Source organism: Cervus canadensis, chromosome 1, assembly GCF_019320065.1.
Source record: "Cervus canadensis isolate Bull #8, Minnesota chromosome 1, ASM1932006v1, whole genome shotgun sequence".
Lineage (NCBI taxonomy): Eukaryota > Metazoa > Chordata > Mammalia > Artiodactyla > Cervidae > Cervus > Cervus canadensis.
Window position 1 is genome coordinate 7,455,863 of NC_057386.1, and position 24,006 is coordinate 7,479,868.

At 56.9% G+C, this 24,006-nt stretch overlaps 2 protein-coding genes and 1 non-coding gene across 7 annotated transcripts; 2 read left to right on the top strand and 1 right to left on the bottom strand.

Annotated features, from left to right (window-relative positions):
• Positions 1–1,075: 1,075 nt before the first annotated feature.
• Positions 1,076–5,485, top strand: ZACN (zinc activated ion channel). The gene is made up of 9 exons (XM_043461440.1): positions 1,076–1,169; positions 1,248–1,372; positions 1,518–1,562; positions 1,706–1,812; positions 2,057–2,226; positions 3,009–3,133; positions 3,246–3,453; positions 3,555–3,719; positions 4,339–5,485. The coding sequence occupies exons 1-9, from the start codon at positions 1,076–1,078 to the stop codon at positions 4,527–4,529; spliced, it is 1,230 nt and encodes a 409-aa protein (XP_043317375.1). The 3' UTR covers positions 4,530–5,485.
• Positions 2,741–23,410, bottom strand: EXOC7 (exocyst complex component 7). Of its 5 annotated transcripts, XR_006268160.1 has the most exons (21): positions 23,235–23,371; positions 22,976–23,041; positions 21,648–21,832; positions 21,352–21,457; positions 18,753–18,975; positions 16,072–16,239; positions 13,137–13,229; positions 12,153–12,221; positions 11,027–11,172; positions 10,625–10,777; positions 10,302–10,400; positions 9,853–9,915; positions 9,534–9,600; positions 7,968–8,033; positions 7,554–7,674; positions 7,260–7,355; positions 6,410–6,473; positions 6,149–6,190; positions 5,908–6,041; positions 5,499–5,660; positions 2,741–4,651 (listed from the first exon to the last, which is right to left on the bottom strand). XR_006268160.1 is itself a non-coding variant. In XM_043461397.1 (20 exons), the coding sequence occupies exons 1-20, from the start codon at positions 23,292–23,294 to the stop codon at positions 5,558–5,560; spliced, it is 2,124 nt and encodes a 707-aa protein (XP_043317332.1). In that variant the 5' UTR covers positions 23,295–23,410; the 3' UTR covers positions 5,481–5,557. The 5 variants fall into 5 exon arrangements, 4 of the variants coding, with proteins under 4 accessions (XP_043317332.1, XP_043317352.1, XP_043317345.1 ...); XM_043461397.1 differs by lacking the exon at positions 2,741–4,651 and having other exon boundaries at positions 5,481–5,660; positions 23,235–23,410; XM_043461417.1 differs by lacking the exons at positions 2,741–4,651; positions 13,137–13,229 and having other exon boundaries at positions 5,481–5,660.
• Positions 20,615–20,721, top strand: LOC122425038. The gene has a single exon (XR_006264661.1). It is a non-coding gene; the product is annotated as a U6 spliceosomal RNA (small nuclear RNA).
• Positions 23,411–24,006: the final 596 nt, after the last annotated feature.

Sequence of the window (24,006 nt, forward strand, 5' to 3'; positions counted from 1 at the left end):
CCTAAGGCAGCAGAGTTAAAATCCGCGTAGAAATCCCTAATGGATGCTGGGGAGCGTGGGACGACCTAAGATGACCTGAGGCTCTTTGCACGTGGTCATCTGGACGCGCCAGGTGTATATAGACCGAGGAAACACCAGCTGCCAGTGAGCGGCACAAAAGCAAGCTGACTGTTGGAGCGCGCTGGACAAGTCAGCTGATGACAGGCTTGGCAGACTTGGACACTATGTGTTCTCATTAGCGTTTGTGTACAGGCGTGTGGCGGGTCCTCGCCTGTTGCCAGCTCTCTGAGGCCCTATGGAGTCACGCCAACCTAACCACCTTCAGCCCTTGAGTTTCCTTCCCTCCTTGCAGCTGTCTGGGACCTGGTCTCCGAGGCAGGTTTATCCTTAGGTTAGGAAAGTCACCCCCACAGCGATTGGTCCTGCTCCAGGGTGCACAGTGGCGTTTCTAAGGCACTGCTGGCCTGGGGCAGCCTGAGAATCCCGCGGGAAACAGAAATACCCCAGGGGCTTTGGTCAGAAGCTAGCCTCTACCTGTCCCCAGGTTTGCCCCACTTCTGGAGTCCTTGAGCCAAGGCCTTTTACATGAAATGAGTTGTTTGAGGAGAGGCAGGGAAACCCTCAAGGGTGTGCCACCTTCACATGGTTGGACACAGAGCACTGTGGTAAGGGTTTGGGTACTTAGCCAGGCAGGTGCCTGCTGTGGAAACCCAGGCTGCACCTGCCCAGATTGGCAGGACCTTGTCAGGGAAAGGTGTGTGTGTGTTTAGGCAGGGGCCCCATGCTTGCCTCATCTGCTTGGCGTCTTGAATGTGAACACTGGTTCCAGGTGGTGGAAATGGAGCAGGGACCTGGAAGCCTGGGCAGATGCAAGCTGGGCAGGGCTGGGTCCTGAGCTTTGTCTTTGGGTGTTTGCGGAACCTGGGGTGCAGGTGTGCCGAGTCCGAGGCTCCAGGGTCGTTGCACAGAACAACTGCCTCCAACCGACTGCCCAGTCCCCCAGAGAAGTGACTGAAATAGAGCTTGTAGCCTAGGCGCTGCTGCTCCATCCAGCCCCTCCGCGTAGCCTCTCATGATGGCCCTGCGGCTCCTGCTCCATCTCGCCTTCCTCGGGCTGGGAACCACTCAGCCTTTGGCTCATCAGCAGGGCTTTAGCGCACCAGCGTTTGGTAGGTAGATAGCATAAGGCCTTGAGCTTTGGGATTTGGGTCCCAAGGCACAGGGTGACCTCGACCTCCATCCTTCAGACTGGCCATCCTTCTCCAACCTCAACTCGCCCCAGGAGGTTCCGGATCCCATCCAGATTCCGAGCAACGGAAGCAAGCCCCTGGTGGTGGATGTGCATGTGTTCGTGTCCAACGTGTTTAACGTGGTGAGTGTCCTGAGGACCCGGGGGCCCCCAAGTACTGAGCTGGAGATGGAACAGGACTCAGCCTAGTGAACGCCCGGGTCTCCTGCCTTCTTGCCACATGGCGCCCACCCCCGAGGTGACACACTGCTCCCCCCTCCCCCCCTAGGACATCCTCCGGTACACAGTGTCCTCCACGTTGCTGCTTCGGCTGGTGAGCATCCATGGTGGGGGGGCTGAGGAAGGGAGAGACCCCTGTGCGTCCAGCACGGAAGTACTGGCCTTTGTCAACCTGCTAAGCCCAGGGGCACATATACACGGAGAGAGGGAGCCTTAGTAGCATCCTTGTGTCCCCAGTCCTGGCTGGACACACGCCTGGCCTTGAACTCAACTGGGCACCAGCAGAACACAGTCACGCTGCCCTGGGACGTGCTCTGGATGCCGAGACTCACTGTTCGGGAGGCGTAAGTGAGGCGGGGGGTGTTTTCCCCAGCACGGGCCAGGCGCAGTCTTCGCTATTACTCCTTTGGAGCTGGGAGGTCCTCTTACTGAACAGCCCCCTCCTGGTGGCCCCGCCGGACCACTGGCACGACTCCCGGGCCCTGTGGGGCCCTACCTTCTAGAACCCCAAGGGCAGTGGATGGCAGCTGGGAACATGCTGGGGTCCCCCCTCCTCCCCCTTCTGAGGGGGTGCCCGTCCCTCTGCAGCCTCTGGGTGAACTGGCAGGACAAGAACCCGCAGGCCCGAGTAGACAGGGACGGCCGCATCGAGTTCCACCTGGCCCTCACCACGGAGACCAACTGCGACTTTGAGCTCTTCCACTTCCCCAGGGACCAGAGCGACTGCCACCTCAGCTTCTTCGCTTTCAGCAGCACTGGTGCTGACAGGACGGAGCTGGGGGATGAGGGGAGAGGGGAGGGGAAGCCTCTGGCCCCCAGCTAACGCCTGACCTGGGGGACCGGGCCTGTGTTCACACCCATCCACCCCCCGGCTTAGGGGGCCTGGGCACGCTTCTTTCACTCCATACTTCCCACTGGAATAGCGGCCGCATCTCCCGGTCCTCCCCTGCTGTAGGTTGTGGGCCCCTCATCTTCTTCCCTCACCCCCAAAGCAACAGCTCCCAGCAGCCAGGGCCAAACTGCACATTTGTGTCCAGCCCAGAGCCGCAGGCTGCTGCAGCCTCGCTCCTGGAAACATCCTGAAGGTGGAGCCACCCACTGAATATCCCACAAACTCAGCAGGTGATGTTCATCTCGGCAGCGTAGTCCCACCTTCCCTTCCATCCCTCCCCTCTGGGAAATACCACAGCTGCCACCCCATGAATCCGAGTATTTCAGGTGTGAGATGATATACCGGTGAGTGAGTATGTGACCATGTCCCCTGCCCCTCTGTGAAGTGGTGCAAAGTGCGTTTATTTTTACAATGAAAATTCATTTTAGGACTCTGAGATGGCCCTTCCTCTAAGTGGAGAAAACTTGGGGTATTGCAAAATCAGTTTGGAAAGCCCTTGGACAGACCAGCTTCCAAGTCTGCCCCCAGCAACCATCTGAGGGCTCCATCATCCCCGGGCTCCAGTCCATCCCTGCCCCTACTCCCAAGAGACATGGAGGCACAGGGTATTTCTTTCTGAGTTCACCATTCTCACCCCTCCCGCTTCAGTGACGGAGCTGGAGTTCCAAGTCCACGCGGTGAACGAGATTGTGAGTGTCAAGAGGGAGTTCATGGTTCAGGATCTGAAAATCCAAATCCCATCCCAGCAGCTGGTACCCTGCTTCCAGGTGACGGTGAGTTGGGAGGTGGCTACCGAGGGCCGAGGAGGGTGTTGGGGATGCACAGCCAGAGGCCATGAGCTCACTGTTCTATCCCCACCCCGGGAACGCCCTGTCTTCCTTCCAGTTGCGCCTGCAGAACACAGCGCTAAAGGCCATCTTAACGCTCCTGGTCCCCGGGGAGGCGCTGCTGTTGGCTGACCTGTGTGGGGGGCTGCTGCCCCTCCAGACTGAGCGCATCGCCTACAAGGTGACCCTGCTTCTGAGCTACCTTGTCTTCCACTCCTCCATGATGCAGGCCCTGCCCAGCTCCTCCTCCTGCAACCCGCTGCTAGGTAAGGCCCCTGCCCTCGCTCGGCCCGGGGCCTCTGCTCAGGTCCCGGGGCCCGCGAGGCCAGGCCTGGCTCCTGACCTCTCTTTTCCACCCCCTCTCCAGTTTACTACTTCACCGTCCTGCTGCTGCTGCTCTTTGTCAGCACCACCGAGACTGTGCTATTGGCCGGGCTCCTGGCCCGGGGCAACCTCAGGGCAGAGGACAGCTGCAATCCAGTGCTGAATGGGGAGCAGCAAGACCATGGGAAGCCAGGGCCTAACCCTGAAGGTGGGCAGGGCTGGGGCCCCTTCCTGGTGGGTGGAGGCGCAGGCCTAGGGGCAGAGCTGGCAGACTGGGGCTGCAGGTCACCGGGCTCTTTAGAGGTTCCTGCACCCATCTCTGCCGGCTCCGCTGACCGGACTCCACCGTGGCTGCGCTTGGAAGCAGCAGGTGTGGACCAGGGAGCAGAATCAGCCTCCCTAAGGCCCAGTGACTTCAGACTCCCTGGGCTTCCCAGGTGGCACTAGGGGTATAGAGCCCGCCTGCCAATGCAGGAAACATGAGACGTGAGTTCCATCCCTGGGTCGGGAAGGAGGGCATGGCAACCCACTCCAGTATTCCTGCCTGGAGAATCCCATGGACAGAGGAGCCTGGTGGGATACAGTCCGTGGGGTCACACAGAGTCAGACACGACTGAAGTGACTTAGCACAGGATAACCCTGTGCCTTGTACAGCCTGTCTCAGAGGGCATTTCTTCAACTCACAATGATCTAGAAGGGGCCAGACCCGAATGTTCATTAGCTGTGACTCTGATGCAGGGGGACACAGACTAGCACTCTCTGGGGTTCACCCTTGTGCACATGCAGAGCGTGCAGTATGTCTTCTTTTACTCTTCCTGTCCACACAGAAGCCCCCGGAGCAGGGAAGGGGTCCAGGAGGAGCTGGGCTGAGGCTGCTGACCACATCTTCTTCCAGGTGTATGTGGTGGGGGTGGCGTGTAGCCAGTTCATCTTCATTGTGCTCTGGATGTGGGCGACGTGCAAGTCCGACCCAGCCCCTGGAGCGGCTGCACCCCATGGCGGGCAGCCCAGGCTGTAACAGGCAGGGTCCGGGGCTGCAGACGTGGGGGGCGAGGGCTGTGACGGGGCCTCTGGAGGGGGAGGGAAGTGGACTCTCTCCCCTCAGCCTGGAGGACCCCAGGCCACCCCGACCTCTCCTTCCTGTTAGCACATAAGCAAGGAGTGTGGAATAAACACATCAGCCCAGGGCAAGGGCGCCTCTGGAGTCTGGCTTCATTGCACTCAGCTGTTCACTCTTGTTGGAGTAGGTGGGGCCCCATCTCACGTCCCCGAGCCCTGCTCTGCTCCAGACCGTCTCACCACTGTCTGCTGGTCACCCCGTCCCCACACACCACCTAACTGCTCCTGCAACCGCTGCTGCTTGGCCCCGGGCCAGGAGCACTGGAGCCCCAGAGACAGGCCCGGGATGGTCAGGACCCCTTCTGTGAATTCCGGCCAAGTGCTCAGAGGGCAGGGAGAGCACTTCTACTCCAGACACCGGGACTCACCTCGGGGGCAGAACCCCCCAGGCGGCAGGACTGTGGGGATGGGGCAGGCATTTTCTGCGCTGAGTCTGAGAGCAGGTCAACCCCCTTGCTTTTCTGCAGGGCCTGGGGCTGTGGTGTGGCCTGCTCCTCTGAGCCCGACCCTCAGGCCTGGGCTGAAGGGCGTTCTCCACCCCAGTCCCGAGCTGGCCCGAGGCAGGGCTACTCAGCAGCCCTCCTCCTCCCGTCCCGTGAGGCAGCTGTGGGCACAGACCTCCGTCTCCCTTCTCTGTCCTTCTCTTCTTGAAGCCATCCCATGGCTGCTGCAGGCTGTGGTCAGGGTCATGAACCCCAAGGTGTGGAGGAACCCCAAAGTCCTGGGAGAGCGCTGCCTGGGTAGGGAATGGGGGCTGCGAGAGGAAGGGCAGACCAGGACTTGGGGGCGGGGCCCCTGGCCGGGTGGCAGAGAAAGGCCCCTGTCGCAAAGGACGCCACACTCACCCGGCCCAGAGGCAAGTCCACACCTGTTTATCTGTCCAGTGACACAGCTGCTCTGGCAGAGCCAGGCAGGGGCAGCGGCCGCTCAGGCCGAGGTGTCAAAGAGGCGATCGATCATGTCCCCCACCTGCTCCACGCGGTACTTGATGTACTTCTCCGGGTTCTTGGTGAAGGGCACGCTGCCATACCTGCCCAGGCGCTGAGGTCAGCGGGGGCAGTCCGAGCCCCTCCCCAGCTCTGCCTCAGCCTAAGGCCCTCCTAACGGGGTGCCCCTCAGTCATGTTTTGGTCTGGCCCCACACCAAAGCCATGGGCACTGGGTCTGCCACCCGAACCCACCACCCTTTCTCCATGTTTTCTCAAGGAAAAGAGCCCAGAGGTCTGGCTGGGGCAGAGGGGGCGCGTGGGGCTGGGAAGGCAGAGGTGGAGAGCTCACCTGCTTAGAAAGGCCCCGTAGGCCTCCTTAACGATGCTCTTCTGGGCTTGGCGGATCTTGTCCCTCTGCTCCGTGTCGGGAATCGCCCAGGCCTTCTGGATCTTGCACAACTCCTCAAGGCCATCGTTGAAACCCTGGCCACCAAACAGGGGGAAATAGCAGTGACCCAGAGACAAATGTTTGGGTCTGTGTTGCTACAGGAGCGGCATCAATTGACAGAGGGGAGAAGATCCTGACTTACCTTAAAACGCTCCTTGATCATCTGCCGCTCCTTGTCCCGAAGCTGGGGGGTGAGGGGAGATGGCAGACAAAGTGGAGCTCAGAGCAGAGGCGCCCTGCCCCTGGCTCCTTCCCCCGACACCCACACCCAGCCTCCTTCCCTTCTGCCCTCGGGGCCACAGGCATCCTTGCTTTCTCATCCTGGCTGTTTATTTTTTTTCCCAGAGAGACAACACAAAGCACTAGCCATCCCTCCCCATCCCAGCCCAGGCCTTCAGCCCACCTTGACTCCAGGTTGGACCACAGGTAGATTCTTCTCGGCAATGTAGTCAGTCACCTTTAACCAACTGCCAGGCAGGGAGGGAAGCACAGGGCAGAAAATGGACAGCCTCAGGCGCCTGCTCCCTTTCCTGGGGCTGGATGGTTTTGTTTTTAAAAAATCTCTTGATCTACTGGGATAGGTGGTGAGGGCAAGGATCAGTCCGGGTCAAAACTAAGCAGAACACAGCTGAGATTTTTTTTCCCCACCTTGGGAATAAAAATGTTCAAGCTGCTCGCTTTTAAAATTAAGGACAGGAAACAGAGCACTCAATAAATTGATCAAGCACTACCAACTGCACTTCACGTCGGTATCACGGCCAATTAAGATGGAGAAGCAGATGACAAAGGAGGCGCAGAGAACAGATAAACAGGAAGGAAGAAGGAGATACAGTCACAGGGAAGAAACACCCAAAGGGAAAGAGACACACAAACTAGGAAACAGGAGGAGAGGACCAGAGACAGCCCCGGAGAGCGAGGCTCAGCCAAGTCCAAGGGCCCTTGCGACCTTGCTCTTTGCTTGGCCAAGATGTTACCCACATCTCTGACAGTCAACCATTCTGAGCCATCACCCTTGGCAGACGACCCTTCAACAGGCTGGCAAAGCGCCCCTCCCCACCAAGGAGTAGGGAGTGGGAGGGGGCTTCCCACCCCCCCACAAATGTGATTAAAAAGCAGAGGATTGGGGTCCATGGGGCAGCAGTTCCCTAACATTGATGCCACTCTGACCGGGCCGGCGTCCCCAGGCTCTGGGAAGGAACGTGAGTGGTGGATACACAGGTCGGGGGTCGGGGTCGGGGGGGGGGGTTCCCCACCTGCGCTGGTAGGTCTGGATCTGTTGCTCTATGTGCTCCCGGTAGGAGCGCTCAGCAGTCTTCTGGGTCACAGCCACCAGCTGGATCAGCTCGGACCTGGGGTGGGAGCAGCGGGGAGAGGAGAGAGGAGGTCCAACAGGCTGCCGGCGGGGCCTGCCTCCCACCTCCCTGGGCCTTGGGCCCACCAAGAGTAAAGGGGTGCCCTCCCCACCGGGACACCAGGGGGCACGGCCATCCCCAGGAGGCCGGGCAGAGGCAGGTGAGAGCCGCAGAGCAGCCCCCGTGGCCACGTACTTCTCCAGGGCCTTGAGGATGTAGTTGTAGTTGTTGTGCAGGAAGATGGCGCTCAGAGCCGGGTCCTCATACACCTTGGACTTGCTCAGCAGGTTCAACTGCAGGTTGCCCAGGACTTTACCTGCACAGGGAAGGATGTGGTCACCTACCAACCATGGCAGTCTGATCCGCAAGCCAACTCTCACTTGTCGAGCCTTGTCCCTCCCGGACCCAAGACTCTGCCAGACTTGGGAGCCCTTGGCCCAGCACCCACAGCCCCCCAACCAGAGGCTAGGTTGCAATTCTAAAGGTCGGGGTGGGGTGGGGGGCCCTCAGGAGTAGGACCAGGACTAGCAGGAGCACACACAGAGGAAAAGGGAGGGAAAAGGCAGGGAGGGCGGGCGCCGGGGCTACTGGCCGGTGGGGAGCACTCACAGATGTAGGTGCTCAGCAGACGCTTGCTGAACTCAGAGCTGTAGCTGGTGGCGGAGGAACTGGTCTCTGTGAGAGGAGAAGTCCTGTTACCGCAGCGGTGGCAGCGGCCAAGACCCTCTCTGGCCTCCCTTCGGCCCGGGGAGCAGCTGGGGAAACCCTGGGAGGGGCCCGAGGCTTCCTCGGACAGAGCTATGTATATCCTGTGCTACGGGGCTCCCTTCCAACCGAGGGGAGAGCTTCCCAGGACTCTTCCTGGAATCCAGGGAGGCCCTTCCATGGTCTTGGGTGGTGGGGTTAATGAGCTGACCCCCAAGGACCAGCAGAAAGATGGGCAGGATGGGCGTGGGACAGCCCCTGTCCCTGACCCATGCTGGATGGTACCTACAAGGCCCACGTATCCAATTTGTTAGCAGCAGAGTTTTAGAATAGGCTCCTGATTGCCTCTCCACCTTCTCCCCTACTGCCCATAACCTCCTCTACTAGACCAGAGGTGTCCTACCCACAGAGAGCAGGCAGCCAAGGAGGTGGGGAGTGGAAGAAGGGGACAGGGAGGTGCTGGACCAGCCCAAAGGGTGTAGTCAGGGTGCTGGGCACAGCAGGATGCTGTCTGCAGAAGCCCAGAGACAGAAACTGGTGGTCAGGGAGCTGAGAGGGTCAGGAGCACCCTGAAGGAACCGTGCCCCTCTGACCCCGCTCCGACTGGGGCCCTGAGCCTGTCCAGGGGCCTCTGTCCCCAGGGAACCTCACCCACGGGGCTTCAGAGGGGGAGGATGGGGCTGCCAAGCCCTGCTGCTTACCTCGGGGGTCTAAAGGAATATTGTATGTGTCCCCAAGAACTACGCAGTGAGAGGCAGTGCGCACAGAGGGGAAGGGGGGAGACAAAGGAGGGAGAAAGATGCAAAGTGCAAAACAGGTTAGAGACGGCCACCACACCCGAGCCAAGCAGCCCACGCCCCTCAACGCCGGGACAGAGACAGCAGGACAGCCCAGGCTGGACCCCTGCAGGTTAGGGACACACTGGAAAGTGGACATCGGGAGAATGACAGGCCAGAGGCTGCCCCCCGGATGCGGGGTACGGGAAGGCCCAGGGCTGGTCTCAGCGCGCGCCTCCCCACGTGCTGACTTCCCAACCCCATCACGGAAGATACCAGGCTGGCCCTGAGATGCCAGCCAAGCCCGCTCAAAGGCTCAGCCATGTGAGACCAGGTAGGAGGACAGGCAACACAAGAGGAGGTGGGGAAATGCAGAAGGAGGGGGCAGCAGGGCAGGAAAGACACTTTCAGACAAGTGGGCTCTGCGCTCCAGGGCGAGGACAGCAGAGGGAGCCGGGAGGGGACGGAGGCCAGGGCAGGTGGTCAGACCCCCGCTCTCCTGATGCTGGGTCTGATGGCCCAAGAGGCTTGGGAGGCGGGGTCCCGCCACAGGTCACATCTCCTTTCCAACCCCCAGGGCGAGGGGAATCTCCTCTTCCAGAGAGGGCCACTGCCCCCTGGGGGGCTAACCCCAAGTCTCCAGCCCGGAGGGAGGAATGGGGTGGGGGGGTCCCCGCTGGCAGATGTCAAGTACCTTGGGAGGCCAGCATGGCACCCGCTGTCTCCTGGAAGTCCAGGAGCTGCTGCAGGAAGAGGATGGCCTGCGTGGGGAGAAAGCGGGGCCAAGTAGGTCAAGGGCAGGACCCAAAGGCTGGATCAGCCCCCACGGTGCATCCCCTCTGACCGTTCCAGGACAGGTGAGGGCAGGCGGCTGCCTGGTGAAACGGGTGTCAGCAAGCTTCCTGCTTCACCCTGTGGGTCTGGCCTCTGGGGAAACGCCCTGTCTGCAGGGGCACGCAGCACCTCCCAGCCCACCTGCCATCCGCACCCCAGGAGCCCCCGGCAGCACCTACGTTGCTCGTGAGCTCGTGCACGGTGCCGTCCTTGGGCATGTTGTATTCCTTGTCTGGGTCGTTCTGTGGGAGAGACAGCCTGAGTCCCTGAAACAGCGCCTAAGCAGGCCCCAGCCTGTGGGCCCACAGCGCCACCTCCTGGCAGACAGGTGTCAGGACACCCCAACGGGCACAAAAGCGAACAAGACGGACCTACAGGAGCTTGATGCCTCCGGTGGGGCCTCTGGAGCCCCTGGGAAAGAAACGGAGGCCCGTGGGCCCCCTGGGAAAGAAAGGGAGGCCCGTGGGTACTGACAGGCGACTGGCAGCATGGCCGGCCGGCTTCCCTGCAGGGCAGGCCCGCCCCGCTTGGAGGCCTGCTCTCAGAAGCAGTTCCTGAGCCCGGTCCCCAGTGGCCCTGCCCACAGCCCCGCCAGCCGGCCTGGGTGGCGTGGACAGAGGAGGGGCACCTTGATGTTGTCGGCGAAGTCCTCCAGCGCTTTGGCTCCCACGGTCTCCATGGAGGTGATGAGGCTGGGCAGCTTGTTCTTGGTGCTGGCGGCCGTGCCCTGCGGATGTAGCCACGTGGCTGCACAGGATTCCAGAGCCCTGTGCCTTCCCAGCCCCCGCCCTGGGGACTGTCTCTTCTCACTCCCCCGAGAGCACCTCCCACCCAGGGCTCCGGGGAAGCTGCCGCTGCTCCCCCTCTGAGCAAAGGCTGAGGCCAAGAATGCAGTTCTTCTGGGAGGCCCTGCTAGGCAGCGTCCCCAAGGGTTCCCCTGCCCCCACGTACCTGGAGCACCTGGTCAAACTCAGGCTTGGTCTGCTTGAGGTGCCGCAGAATGGGGAAGACGGTGAGCACAGCCGAGAAGTCGTGTCGGATGATGGCCTTGCGGGCAGCCACCACAATGTTCTCGCCTTCGAGCATGAGCCCGTCCAGAGCGTCCTGAGAGAGGGGGGCAGGGGCAGGGCTCAGGGGAGGGGCAGCCAGCCGGCTCCCACAGCCGGTGAGGGCACCTGGAAGGGTGATGGGGGCAGTGTACCTCCAATCAGGACACACCACCCAGTTCAGAGGCCCCAGGATCGGGGTGGAGGCAGTGGTTGGAGTTAAGGGCTATGAACCTGGCCCAGACTCAAGCTTCTGCAGGGATAGCTCTCACTCGGGGCGTCCGGTCGGGGCGGGGCGGGGCCAGACCTGTATCAAAGAGTCGAAGGTCTTTTTCTGATGGTGCTCAGGGATGACGTCCGTCAGCAGCTGGTACTCGCTCTGGGCCAGCTTGACAAAGGCACTGACGCAGTGAATGTAGGCATCGGTTTCCACGTCCAGCATGTCGTCTCTCCCTGGGGGGACAGTAGGGCCCCTGAGCTACTGGTTTGGGGTAGCCCCTCTCCCTGCTGGGATGCGGGCCGCGAATCTCTCCAGCTCCTTGGCTGCAGCCAGACTGGCAGCAGATGGGGAGACTGCTGGCAGAAAGCTGAGAGGACTCCAGCAGAGCCGCCAGGGTTGGAGGGGGAAAAACAGGGGCTGAGTCCAGCCTTTGTCTGAGCTTCATTTTCTGCTCTGCTGTGGGCAGTATTACCGTCCCAGAGTGTCAGGTACAGGAGGTGTTGGGGAGATGGATTCAAGGACAAGAAGACCCTTCAGTCGACTTCCTATGAGAAGACACGTCTGACCCCAGAACGGGGGATTCTGAACTGTACTGGGGAGATGATACCCAGGGATGGGCAAGTGGCAATGTCCACCCCAAGGAGGCGGGCGCCATCTCAGAAGATGCTGGGCCTCTGAAGGCAGACACCGGCCTGGCCAGGCCTTCTGGAATGTATGAAAAGGCGGTGGGCCCTGGTCTCTGAGGCTAGCTGACATGGAATCAAAGTTGGAGAGCAGGCCACGTGAGCCCCAGAGGGAGGGTTGCTTGGTTGTCAGCTGCCCCTGGAGGAGCGGGGGGTCTCTCCACGGTACTGGAGGCTGGGGCAGTGGTGTCTGCGGGTGACCGGATGCTACGTGCCAAGGGACGGGCTCTGAGGGGGTCAGAGCCTTGGAGCTGCTGCTGGAGTCAGGTGCGGGTGCTCGCTACCCTCCAAGGGGGCCGCCTGCAGCTTCTGCCCTCGGCCCAGGACCCGAGAGCCCAGCCTGCACTCCCGTCTGGAGAGAGGCAGGGAGATTTAGTGCCCGAGAAAGGGAGAGACCGGGGAGACAGAGAGAGGCGAGTAGGCCTGGCTCGTCCTCGGAGCGGAGGCCAGCTGGGCAGCGGGAGCGGGCCCTCCAGGGGGTGGCCGGGAGTGTGGCGGCGGCGGCCCGCGGGCTGGGCTGCGGTACTCACCAGCCAACGGCCCGGCCTTGTCGTTCAGGGCCTCGGACAGGTGCTTAACTCGGAAATCATGCTCGTGACCTAGCGAGACGTCGGCCGCAAACACAAGCAGCGTTTATCCAGGGGTGGGGCGGCTGCCTCTCGGGTTGCGGGGGGGGGTTGCTGAGAAGAAGCCCTCAATCTCCATGGGGGGATATGAGATGGGGTGTAGTGGGGGGTACTGGAGAGGGCTCTGAGCTCCTCCTCTGCCTCAGACCAACTCGGGAACAGCCGTTTCAAGCCTGACTTGCAGTGCCTGGACCACCCTTGGGAGCCGGTTTCCCCAAACCCGGAGGCTGAGAAAGCTGTGAGGACCACAGAGGGTTTCTGAAGAGTTTCCGGCAGCCGCAGAAAGTCTGATGCTCAGCCCCAGGAGCTGTGTCTCACCGTATTTGAGGAGAGGTCCAGTTAGAGAAATGTCACTGCCCAATGAATGGGGACAGGCTCCTTTTGTCCCCCAGGGTCATTCTTTTGAAGGCGGACCTGGTCCACCGGGGCAGGGCTGTCCCCCTCTGATGGGAGACAGGGGGGACACAGGCTGCCCATCTCCCACAGCACATGGTCCCCTTTCTGAAGGCGGGGGGTGGCAGAGGGCAGCCGGCTTGGTCTTGCCACTGCTGGTCTGAGCGTGAAAGGGCTGCCCATGACAGAGAACTTTCTGTCTCAGAGTTCATACAGGAGACAAGAAAGACAGAGACAGGATGGGGAGGGGGCGGGAAGCCTCCGGGGGTGGGGCAGAGCCTTGTCAGCCAGACAGGACTGGGCCGAGACCACAAAGGCAGCTCCCGAGCCAGCCAGCGGGGTCGGCGGCCCTAGGGACCTCAGTTACCCCCCTGCCCCCCGCCCCTCTCAGGCTTGCGCCAGAGGCCCTCGGGGGGCGGGTGGAGGCTCTGCCCTGCCACGGGAGTGGACACACGGTAAGGAGGAGGGAACTAGAGAGGAACACGGGGTGATTACCTTCCAGAGGAATGAGGTTAGAGCCCCCCTTTTTCCCATCTAGACCATGCTGGGAATATTGTTTCAGAAGGTTCTGAGCCTTACGGATCGTCCCTGTCACCAGAGCCACACAGAGAGGAGACAAGAAGACCTAGGAAATGAGCAAGAGAAAACAGCAGCAGCCCTCCACCGGCCCCTTCCCCCAGGCCCGCGCCCACCCCCAGCAGTGAGCACACCCGGTGGCCATCGCTCCCAGTGGGCCCCTCCCGGGACCGCTAGAGGCCCTGCCGGAGGAGATGTTTTGTTCCCCCAGGGGAGCTCCTGGTTCTCCCAGTGACCCTCATGGTTCTGGGTCTGCATTCATTTGAGGAAGTGCAGCGGGTGAAGGAGATGAGATGGGCAAAGACCCACCAGGAGAAGCCAAAAATTTAAAAAAAAACAACAGTACTGAGTGGCACTTAGATTATAGGCCCTGGGACAGAGGAGCAAGTCATGGAGCTCTCGAACCCAGAAAGGGAGATCCTGGGGCACCTCGAGGCCCTCGGTTCCTCTCCAAAGGGCAGGCCGAGTTCTCCGGGCATGCTCAGTGCCAGAAGCGGCCAAACAGTAGCCCACCGGAAGCAGGAAGCCCAGGAGGTGGTGAAATGGGACTGGGCTTCCAGGGACAGCAGTGGGAGGCTTGGAGATCCAGAGGCAGAGTGGCCCATACACCAGGGGAGGGACCCGAACCATCAGAGCTCTTGGGAATGGCTCAAAAGCCAAGGAGAAGTTAACAGAGGCCACCACACAGAGAGCTGGAGGGGGAGAGCCGCAGGAAAAGGGGCATGCTCTTGGCATGGGGGGAAAAAACCAACAGTTAGTATCACACGTGAGAACAATGAAAACAACGCTGCGGTGCCCACAGCCTCTCGGGTCAGCTGCCTCTACGGGAGCGAGACAGCTCAGGGCAGAACACGTGGGGGGAAATAAAACAGCATTCAAAACAGATCTGTGCAACTGCCTCGTTAACAAAGCTGGGGGCAGGGGAGGCACCCGTGAGGGTAACTCGGGTCCCTCTCCCCTGGGGACTCCTGGATGCTCCCCCACCCCGGCATCTCTGAACACAGTGAGGCTGCTTGGGTCCTGGCAGCTCCCCAAAAGGCTGGGGGAGGTGGGACATTTCTCTCTATGCGCACCAACCACAATTAGCTACTAACACACGAGTCTGAGGCTCCGGTTCAGCATCTGTCTCGCCGCGTTCTCCGTCTGCAGTAAGCGGCCCCACTAATGAACCAATCGGTTTCCTGACCCCACAGCCGAGAGGGAACAGATGGGCCTGCGCGGCCTTCAGGAGCCTCGCCAGCATGTCTGTGTGGATGTGGGCTGGGGACATTGATCTGGCAGCCGCCAAGCCCATCAGGTGCCCAAGTAACCTCGGACAATGCCGAGGTCGGTGTCTCATTACCCACTGCGCCTCCCAGCTTCGCTCCTCAAGAGCTGGGAATCACGTCCCAGGGGGCTGCCTCCCTAGTTTCCGACATCAGTTCTGAGCCCCCCCACCCCCAGCTCCTGACAACTCTTGAAACCCCACGGAAACCAGAGGGACCCTCACAGCTACGGTCGTCCTCTCGGGAGGCTCGAAGCCAAGGCTGCTTTAGGTCCAGTGGGAGTTCCCCTACAGGGCCAGCAGTGCTCCTGGATGCAGTCCGGGTCCTGGGGTGCCCGTCGGAGAAGAAAGAGAGGGGAGGAGAGCGCAGGCCTGCCGAGGCCCGAGGAGCCCCACAGCTTCACTAAGCCGAGGCAGAGAGACAGACAGGCCCGTGTGGCGGGCAGCTGTGGCCACGCAGGCAGCCTTAGCAGAGTTTGCAGTCGGTTCTCCCGGGGGGCGGTCAGGACATCCACGCTGGAGGGGAAGGGCCCCCGGCTTCCCTCATGCCCTGCCCACTGGTACCCTGCCTGCGGGCAGCCTCTTCTCTGCCGCATCTCCAAACCCTGAACAAAGGCCTGAGGAGGAGTGGGTTTTCAGGGCTACCGTGAACAGGCAACCCTGCTCTCTGAGGGGCAAGGAAGGAAAGCGCTGTCACGAAGGACGGTCCCACCGTGCCTCGGGGCATGTGCCGGCAACAGCAGCTGGACTGGGTGGGCCGAGGCGGGAGCAGACCCTGGCCTCGCTCATGCTCTCTCTCTCCCTGGGGTCTGCAGCGGTCCCTCACCCCGGAAGACCCCAGGCTCTCAGGGGCAACACCTCTCAGCAGCTAGACACAGCCAGGCTTGCCAGGCGGAAGATGACACACGGGGACACTGTTTACCTAGAGCACAGACTACGGGGCACACGATGCCGGGAAGAAGGCCAGACAGTGAGCTGTTCGCCCAGGACACCCGCAGCCCAGGCCTCTCGCACCTCAGCGACCCTCCCCCGACTCCCCACGGCTGGACATGAGCTTCGAGCAGAACCCAAAAGCCCGATTGTGTCCTTCAGCGAGGATGGCCTGGGTTTTTTTTTTTTTTTCTGGATGGATGAAAGAGTACACTCTCCCCTCTCCACTTTTTAACTACGTGTCACGCACGTCAAGCGGTCTGGGCTTCCTGGAAGGTAAAGGCCGCCGTGCCTGCCCGTGGCCCATTCCACGGTTTTGGTGGTGGCGGCAGGCCTGGCCTTTCCACAAGATGACGGAGGGAGGCCCAGGGCGCCCAGCGAGTGGCTGCCCCCGCACGCCCATCAGCCCACCTCTCCAGGCCTGAGACCCTCCGCTCCAAGGACACTTAGGCAGCCCCCAGACTCGCGAGAAAGGAGCTCCCTGGACCAGGCCTTGCTGGGTGGGCAGACACCTGCTTCTGTCCCGTGTACCTACAGTCAGGGGTACTGTGAGGACAAGCTCTAGAGGGGCCGACGCTGCTCACCCCAGGGGGGGCCTGGGCAACCCAGGTCCCATGTGGCCCTCTGGATGGTTCTGAGGTGGGCCGGGTGGGGGCTCACCTGGCCGCTTGACTGGCTTCTTGGTGGGTGTGTCTTTCCTCTTGTTGGGGATGGCGGGGGAGTAGGGGACCCCGGAGGAAGAACTGCTCTTCCGGAAATGCTCCTTCAGGCCTTTGATGGAGCGGTCCAGCTGGCTAGAGCGGATCTGGTAGTAGACGTTCATGAAATCTGAGGGGAGACGGGAGACAGATGAGGTCCCTGACCCTCCCTCTCCCCTCCGGACACAGCTCCTCAGGGCAGCAGTGGGTACCTGCTATTGCTACCTGTGAACCTCTTCCTAGCAGCCCCCAATGCGTCCTCGTCCCAAATCAGGCAAAGTCTTATGAGGGAAACTATCCCCCAACAGAACCAACAGTTAGTTAGCTGTGAGTTTTGTTTTCTGTTGTTGTTTTTTTTTTTTCTGCTGTGCCACCCAGCATGTGGTTCTTGGTTCCCTGACCAAGGATGGAATTCGTGCTCCCTACAGTGGAAGCAGGGTCCTAACCACTGGACCGCCAGAGAGCTCCCTTTGAAAGTAAGGTTTTTTTATTTTTTATTTTATTTGTTCATTTTTGGCGACACCTCGAGGCTTGTGGGATCTTAGTTCCCAGACCAGGGATTGAACCCAGGCCCCCAGAAGTGAAAGCAGAGTCCTAACACACCGGACTGCTAGGGAATTCCTGGTTAAATTTTTTTTTTTTCCCCTTTAGCCATGGACTTTATTGTTTGAATATTAACAACTATTATTCTATACTCACATTTTAATTTCTTACAAAACTCTACATTCCACATTGCTAGGTCTCTTCATTCTCCATTTTATGCCACGTTTTCATGAAAAGGTATTTCCCTGAATCATAATCTGCCTGATTGTGTGTTTGTTGTTATGGTTGTTGTGGTGTAGTCACTAAGTTGTGACCCCATGGGTCATAGACCCCCAGGCCCTTTTGTCCATGGGGTTCTCTAGGCAAGAATACTGGAGTGGGTTGCCATTTCCTTCTCCAGGGAAATTTTTTTTAGATTAAAAAAAATACAAACTTAACACCCAGCTTCAACTTCGTAAGAGGTCAAAGGATGTGATTTCTGGGTCAGGAAGATCCCCTGGAGAAGGGATAGGCTACTCCAGTATTCTTGGGCTTCCCTGGTGGCTCAGTCAGTAAAGGATCTTCCTGTAATGTGGGAGACCGGGGTTTGATCCCTGAATCAGGAAGTCCTCCCTGGAGATGGAAATGGCAGCCTACTCCAGTATTCCTGCCTAGATAATCCCATGGACAGAGGGGCCTGGTGAGGTAAAGTCCATGGGGTTGCAAAGAGTTGTACATGACTTCAGTGACTGAGCATGCAAAGGATGTGAGCAATGTATAGGCAGTAAAGAGACAATAAATGTCAGTAAATGAAAAAAACAGATCATTCTTTAGCTGTGAATGAAGTGAAAATTTTAAAAAACTAGAGGATCATGATAGCCCAGTCAAATAGCTAAGATAAATGAAGTTAAGGAAGAACAAAAAGCTGGAGGATTGTCCACCGGTCAGTCCACTGGCCCCATCTGCCCGGAGAGGAACATAAGATGGCAAGGTTACAGATCTGTTCAGACAGCTCTACCTGATAACTGTACCTTTGAGAAAATAACCCAAAGTACTTCCTAAATAAGAAGAGCAAGCAGGACAAGCATGTTCACTCTGGCACTTTATCAACACTGGAAAATTAGAAAATAAAAAAAGTTCAAATGAGTGAGGAAAAAAGATACAGATGCCATGGTAGCTCTGAACCAATGTGTCACCAGCATTAAAAATGGACCAAAGTACAGAGGCTCTGGCTGAAGGAGGCAGAGGGGTCTGGAGGCATCCACTGGCCTCCCTTATCCCAAGGGAGACCCTGGATCGCTCCTGCCAACCCCTCGGCTCCCAGAGTGCAGTTCGTGAGCCACAGACAAGCCTGTGTGGTTGGTACAGGCAGCCCTGAGACCCAGTCCTCGAGAAGGAGGGGGACAGTGATAAGGCACACTGACAGCTTGGTACGTGTATGCATTACCAAAGGGAAGAAGAATGTGGAGGACTAAGTAGCTTAAAACTGAATATTCATCAGTTTTTCTAAATTTTTGCTTAACTCAGGAGTTTTTTAAAAAATTCCTGGAACAGGTCAAAGAAATGATGGGACCAACACACCACAGAATATTACGCAGCTGTCAAAAAGAATGAAGCAGATATACATGTACTGATATGGAATGCTCTCAAGGCATGTCACTAAGTTAAAAACAAAAACCAGAAAACAATTTTTGGAGAGTGTTTAGCGTGCTTCCTTCCGCCTGGGAATGAGGGGGAGACAGCCACATATTTACTCTCTCTCTCACATACAAACAAAGGTTTTTTTTGGAAGGGTGTAAATAACCTTAACAGTATTCATCTTTGGGTTATGCTGTAGGCATCAGGGAAGTGGGCAGGTGAACTTCTGTTTTTCACCTAAACCTTTCTGTGCCATTTGAAATTTGTATAATTAATTGAAAAAAAAAAAAAAAGGAAAGAAACAGGAAAGGAAGGTATATAAAGAAACGCTTGGATTTGCTAGATTCACAATTTGACACATACGCTAGGGATTTACGGCTCACACTGCTTCCTACTAAACTCCTTATCAAAGACATGCAAGTGGATTAAACCAAGGGGAGGCCCACTCCCTCTGGCCTGCCGCCAGCGCCCGGACCGCCTCACCTTGGTTGCGGCCGTACTCCACCAGCCAGCGGGAGATGCGGACCACGTCGTGCAGCACGCTCTCGGGCAGGTGCTCCAGGGGCACCTCCTCCTGGAGCTCCAGGTCCTCCTCACCACCGATCAGATCCAGGATGAGCACTGGGGACACCACCTTGCTGTGCCGGGTCATCAGGCTGCGGAACTCGGACTCCAGCGACTCCTTCCCCCGCTCAAATAGCAGCTTCTGTGGGGCGAAGGGAGGCAAGGAGGGAAAGATGAGGGTCCTCAGCCGCTCCAGCACTCAGCCAGCCCTCGCCTCCCCATACCCTTCCTTTCCCTTCCTGCTTCTGGGGCTCGCGCCTCCTCCGCCTTCACTTCCTTTTTCCCAGAGAAGAAACGCTCGGGAGCCTTCCCTGATTATTTCTTTCCCTTGTGTTCTCTTAAAATGTATGCTTGCAGGTGAAACCCAGAGTTTTACAAGAAGTAGGTGCTTACAGACATCAGCTGATTATTTTCTCATTCCACCATTAATTTATGTTGTTAGAAAAGCGTTTGCAAAAGAAAAAATACATAGTTAAATTGTATGTCAAAAACTTTTGTGCTGAAAATGATGCCATCAAAAAAGCGAAAAGAGGGGTCTTCCCAGACTGTCCAAGGCTTAAGACTCCATACTTCCACTGAGGGAGGTGAGGGTTCAATCCCTGGCCAAGGAATTGAGATCCTGCATGCCATGTTGTGAGCACTGCCCTCCCCCCCCCAAAAAAAAGTGAAAAGACAATCCATAGAACGAGAGGAAATATTTGCAAATCATGTATCTGATAAGTGACAGGTATTCAGAGCAGATAAGAGAATCAAAAACATGCCCACACAAAAGTATGTACACAAGCGTTCATAGCAACTCTGTTCATAACCACCAAAAAGTGGAGTGATCATCAAGTGATGGATGGACAAACAAACTGTGGTAGATCCAAAGAATGCAATACTATTCTGCCCCACAGTGGAACAAAGTGCTGACACATGTTACCACACAGATGAACCTTGTAAACAGACTATTTGAGAGAAGCTAGATTCAAAAGGTCACATACTGTGTGATTCCATTTACAGAAGTCCAGAATACACAAATGTACAAAGAAAACAGATGAGTGAGTACTAGTGGCAGGGTGAATGGCGGAGGTGAGGGAAGAAGAGTGACTGCCAATATGTTTCTTTTTACAGGGGATGAATATGTTATGAAATTTATTCCAGGGATGTTGCATGACTCAGTGATTATTAAAATTACTAAATTACTGATTACTAAAACTACTAAGTTTTATACTTTAAATGGGTAAAATTTTGTTGGTATGTGAACTATATCTCAATAAAGATGCTTTAAAATAGAGGAGTTGGAGTGTTTCTGCTTACTTGAAAAGTAAGTCCTCTAGGGTAAACCCGGAGTTATAGATTTTTTGTCTTCTCCTTCTCTAGCCCACTCCCATGCCCAAGTTCTAGCACAGAGCTCATCACTCTGTGATCTGAACTTGGTAGAGACCCTCAAGAACAAAGTTCTCCAACCCCTGACATTCCAATCTCTGAGTCCAGGCTGCCCACTGATGGGTTGCAGTATACTGGTTATACTGGTGTGTCCCCTCTGGGTTACTGGCATGACAATGTACTGATCCTGTCAGTCTTCTGTGTAGCCAGGTGGCAATGGTTATACAACAACATGAATGTCACTGAACTGTTCCCTTAAAGGTGGTTAAAAATGGTATGTTTTATATTATGCATTTTTCACTACAATAAAAAAAAAAACCATGCATTTATAAAAAATCAAATGTTAAATGTATATTTCATAGGTAACTTGTAATGTGTGTTCTCTGGTGGCTCAGTGTTAAAGAACCTGCCCGGTGCTCGCTTCGGCAGCACATGTACTAAAATTGCAACGATACCGAGAAGATTAGCATGGCCCCTGCACAAGGATGACATGCAAATTCGTGAAGAGTTCCATATTTTTACAGATCACCAGCCCAGGTTGGATGCATGAGACAAGTGCTCAGGGCTGGTGCACTGGGAAGACCCAGAGGGATGGGGTGGGGAGGGAGGTGGGAGGGGGGATCAGGATGGGGAATACATGTAAATCCATGGCTGATTCATGTCAATGTATCGCAAAAACCACTACAATATTGTAAAGTAATTAGCCTCCAACTAATAAACACAAATGAAAAAAATTAATTAAAAGGTTAAAAAAAAAAAAAAAAAAAGAACCTGCCTGCCTATGCAGGAGATCTCTGGGTTTGAGAAGATCCTCTGGAGAAGGAAATGGCAACCCACTCCAGTATTCTTGCGTGGGAAATTCCATGGACAGAGGAGCCTGGCAGGCTACAGTCCATGGGGTTGCAAAAGAGTCAGACACAACTCAGCAACTAAACAACAACTTATAATTTAGTTACATTATTAAAATGCAATCAAAATGTATACCTGTAATTCCTGAAACAGAGATTTTAATGTCTGTAGTATGTGCATAGTACTATATACTTCTGTTTATTCTACTATATTATCTTTCAGCTGCTTCAGGTGTCACTCACGAGACCCGGGCAGGGATTGGTGTCTCCCAACCTCACACGTCACTCTGCTGGCCCCTTACCACTTTGTTGAGCTCTGGGCTGTCTGGACTATTGTCCTGGAAATACTCCACAGCCTTCTGAACCTTGGCCATGCTTCCCAGGTACTCCTCTAGCCTACCTGTGGGCCTGGAAAGGAGAAGAGCCATATTAGCCTGGGCAGATGGAAGATGAAGAGGAAGGACTAAGGGAATGGTATTTGGAAATGGGAGAACAGAATTAACACAGGGGACTCCAGGCTCATATATATTCTACCCCCTCTTCCAAAGCCCACTGGTCCAAGAGGCGTTAGGAATGTGACCCTCTGGCCCAAGCTCACCCCTCCCTGATGATCTTCTCAGTGTCACTGGCCACGTGATAGTAGCTGATGACGTGATCCAGGCAGGACAGGGTCTTCTCGACATTCTCCTGCAGCCGCTGCAGGTTCTCCGTCTGCTTGTGCACAGGGATGATGGAGTTCTCCAGCTTCATAAGGCGACTCTCAAAGGATGACAGGATAGACACCTGCGGGGGGAAGCCCCCTGCTCTCAGGCCTCAGGGTTGTCCCAGCACTGCTTCTGCCACCTGCCAGGTCTTCAGCATTTGCTACCTTTTCTCTGGTTTTCTAGACAGTAGGCTCCAAGAGGAGAGGGACAAGGTATACCTATTCCCCACTGTATCCCCAGGACCTACCACATCTTGATACATCAGAGGTGGCCCAAATAAATTGGCTGAAGTTTGATTTGAAGGTAAGGCAAGCATTACATTAACTCCTTAGAAAATCACCTCAGGATAGCTTCCCTTCCACCCCTTAAAGCCAGATTTCAATTTCTGTTCTCTCTGATGCTTTCCTAGACTACACAGGAACTCGTTTCATACAGAGTAGCCTCAAATGCATTCCTGGTACCTTCAAACCCCCTCTCTCTAAGGCTAAATCTCATTAAGTAAGGACTAGCACTTGAGGACTGTGTTACTGAATACATACCCACATTTCTATCTGCTACTCAGTTTGGGTTTTCCAGTCTCTTTTAGGAATAAGAAAGGAAGTTCATATTTATTGAGTACCTATTGTATACCAGATACTGTGCAAGAGGCATTTCCATGCATTAGCTTCCATGACCTTCACAGCTACATTGGAGATTGGCATCGTCTATTTTAGCAGAGGAGGTAACTGAGGCTCAGAGTTACCTGTCAGGAGCCACACACAAATAAGTGGAGGGGCAAGGACTAGATTCCACATCTGTTTGATTTCTGGCTCATTTTACCCCTCCAGCTCCCCAGAGTGACAGCTGAGTCTCCTGCCCTCAGTAATCTCAGAAGTGGTAACCCCACCGGTGATACCCACACTTGAATTGAGGGTGACGCATGGACAGTACCCAGCCCACTTAAGTAAGTCTCACTAAATGTTTGCGGAAGGAGAGAGATTAGAATGGAGAACTTAGGCAGAAAGCAGAAAGTCCAGGCCAGTGGAGGGCTGCAGCATCCTCAGAGAAGGGGCGGGCGAGGGGAAGAGTGTAAGAGAAGTGTAACACTGTTGCTAGAGAAACCCAGACGTTACCACCCATCACCACCCAGACTAGAACCCTCAGGCTTTAGGTACCAAAACCACTGAGTCGCAGTGTTCTCGCTCCAGCGTCTGGAGGCCCTCCCAGCTGAGGGGTTACTCACCATGTTCTTGGTGAGCTGGTCGCTCTTCTCCAGGCTGTCTCGGATGAAGGACAGCGTCTCCTCCTCCTGCGGGGGGGTGGGGGGGGGAGGGGAGGACATCACCAGAAGCTAGAGACCACCGCATCCCGGCTCCACAGCCTCGCCCCGACCCGATTTCCTGGTACCCGGCCCCCTTCCACTCCTGCTACCTCCCTGAGTAGACGCCCGGCCCGGATCTCGGCCCCTTCCCTCACCTCCTCCCCCACCTCCCCAGCCCGACCTGTTTCAGCTTGTCCTCGATCTCCCGCCGCCGAGCGGACGCCTCCTGCGGGGGGATCATGACTTCGACCCTCCCTGCGTGTGGCTCCCACAGCCCAGTGTCTCCCTTCAGATGGCCCTCTCGGCTCCCGTCCCTGTCACACCCACTTCCGCCCGTGGCCCCTCCCCGGGTCGCGCTTGCCGCCATGTTGGGAGTGGCAGGCGGAAGTGCGCCCTCGTGGAACTCAGGGACGGGGGACCCGACAGGTGGCCATCTTGGGTGTGTCGGGGATTTGCGGCTGGGTTTCATCTTGATGCGTGTTGCCACCCTCATCAGAGAAGGTTCTCTAGCGGTGTTTTGTCCCGCAGCTGGCACAACAGTTACAGCTCACTTGCCGTCTTCGTGGGAAGGCCGACTCTTTTCACAAAGATCAATAACGAATTCGTTTCTCTAGATCGAAGTCCGGATGCAGGCACAGATGTCGCGTCCCCCCCGCAAAGCACAGCACAGAACTTGTCACACAGCAGGCGCCTAATGTGTGTTCATTTAATGACCAAGGGGCCTGTCCCTCTTCGGCCCTAAATGCTCTCATGGAATGGGCCCTGTGTGCAAGTCCTGGCCCGGGCAAGGAATGGTCGCCCATGGCCCCAGCGGCATCCACAACTACAATCCCGACTTGTGAGGGGCTCGGCCAGATTCCTGGGGTAGGAGGGGTTCTAGGGGCACTCTTCCCGGGCACTGGGATGGGGCCACAGAGAAGCTCCAAGCTCCACACTAAGGTGTCTGTTTTGGA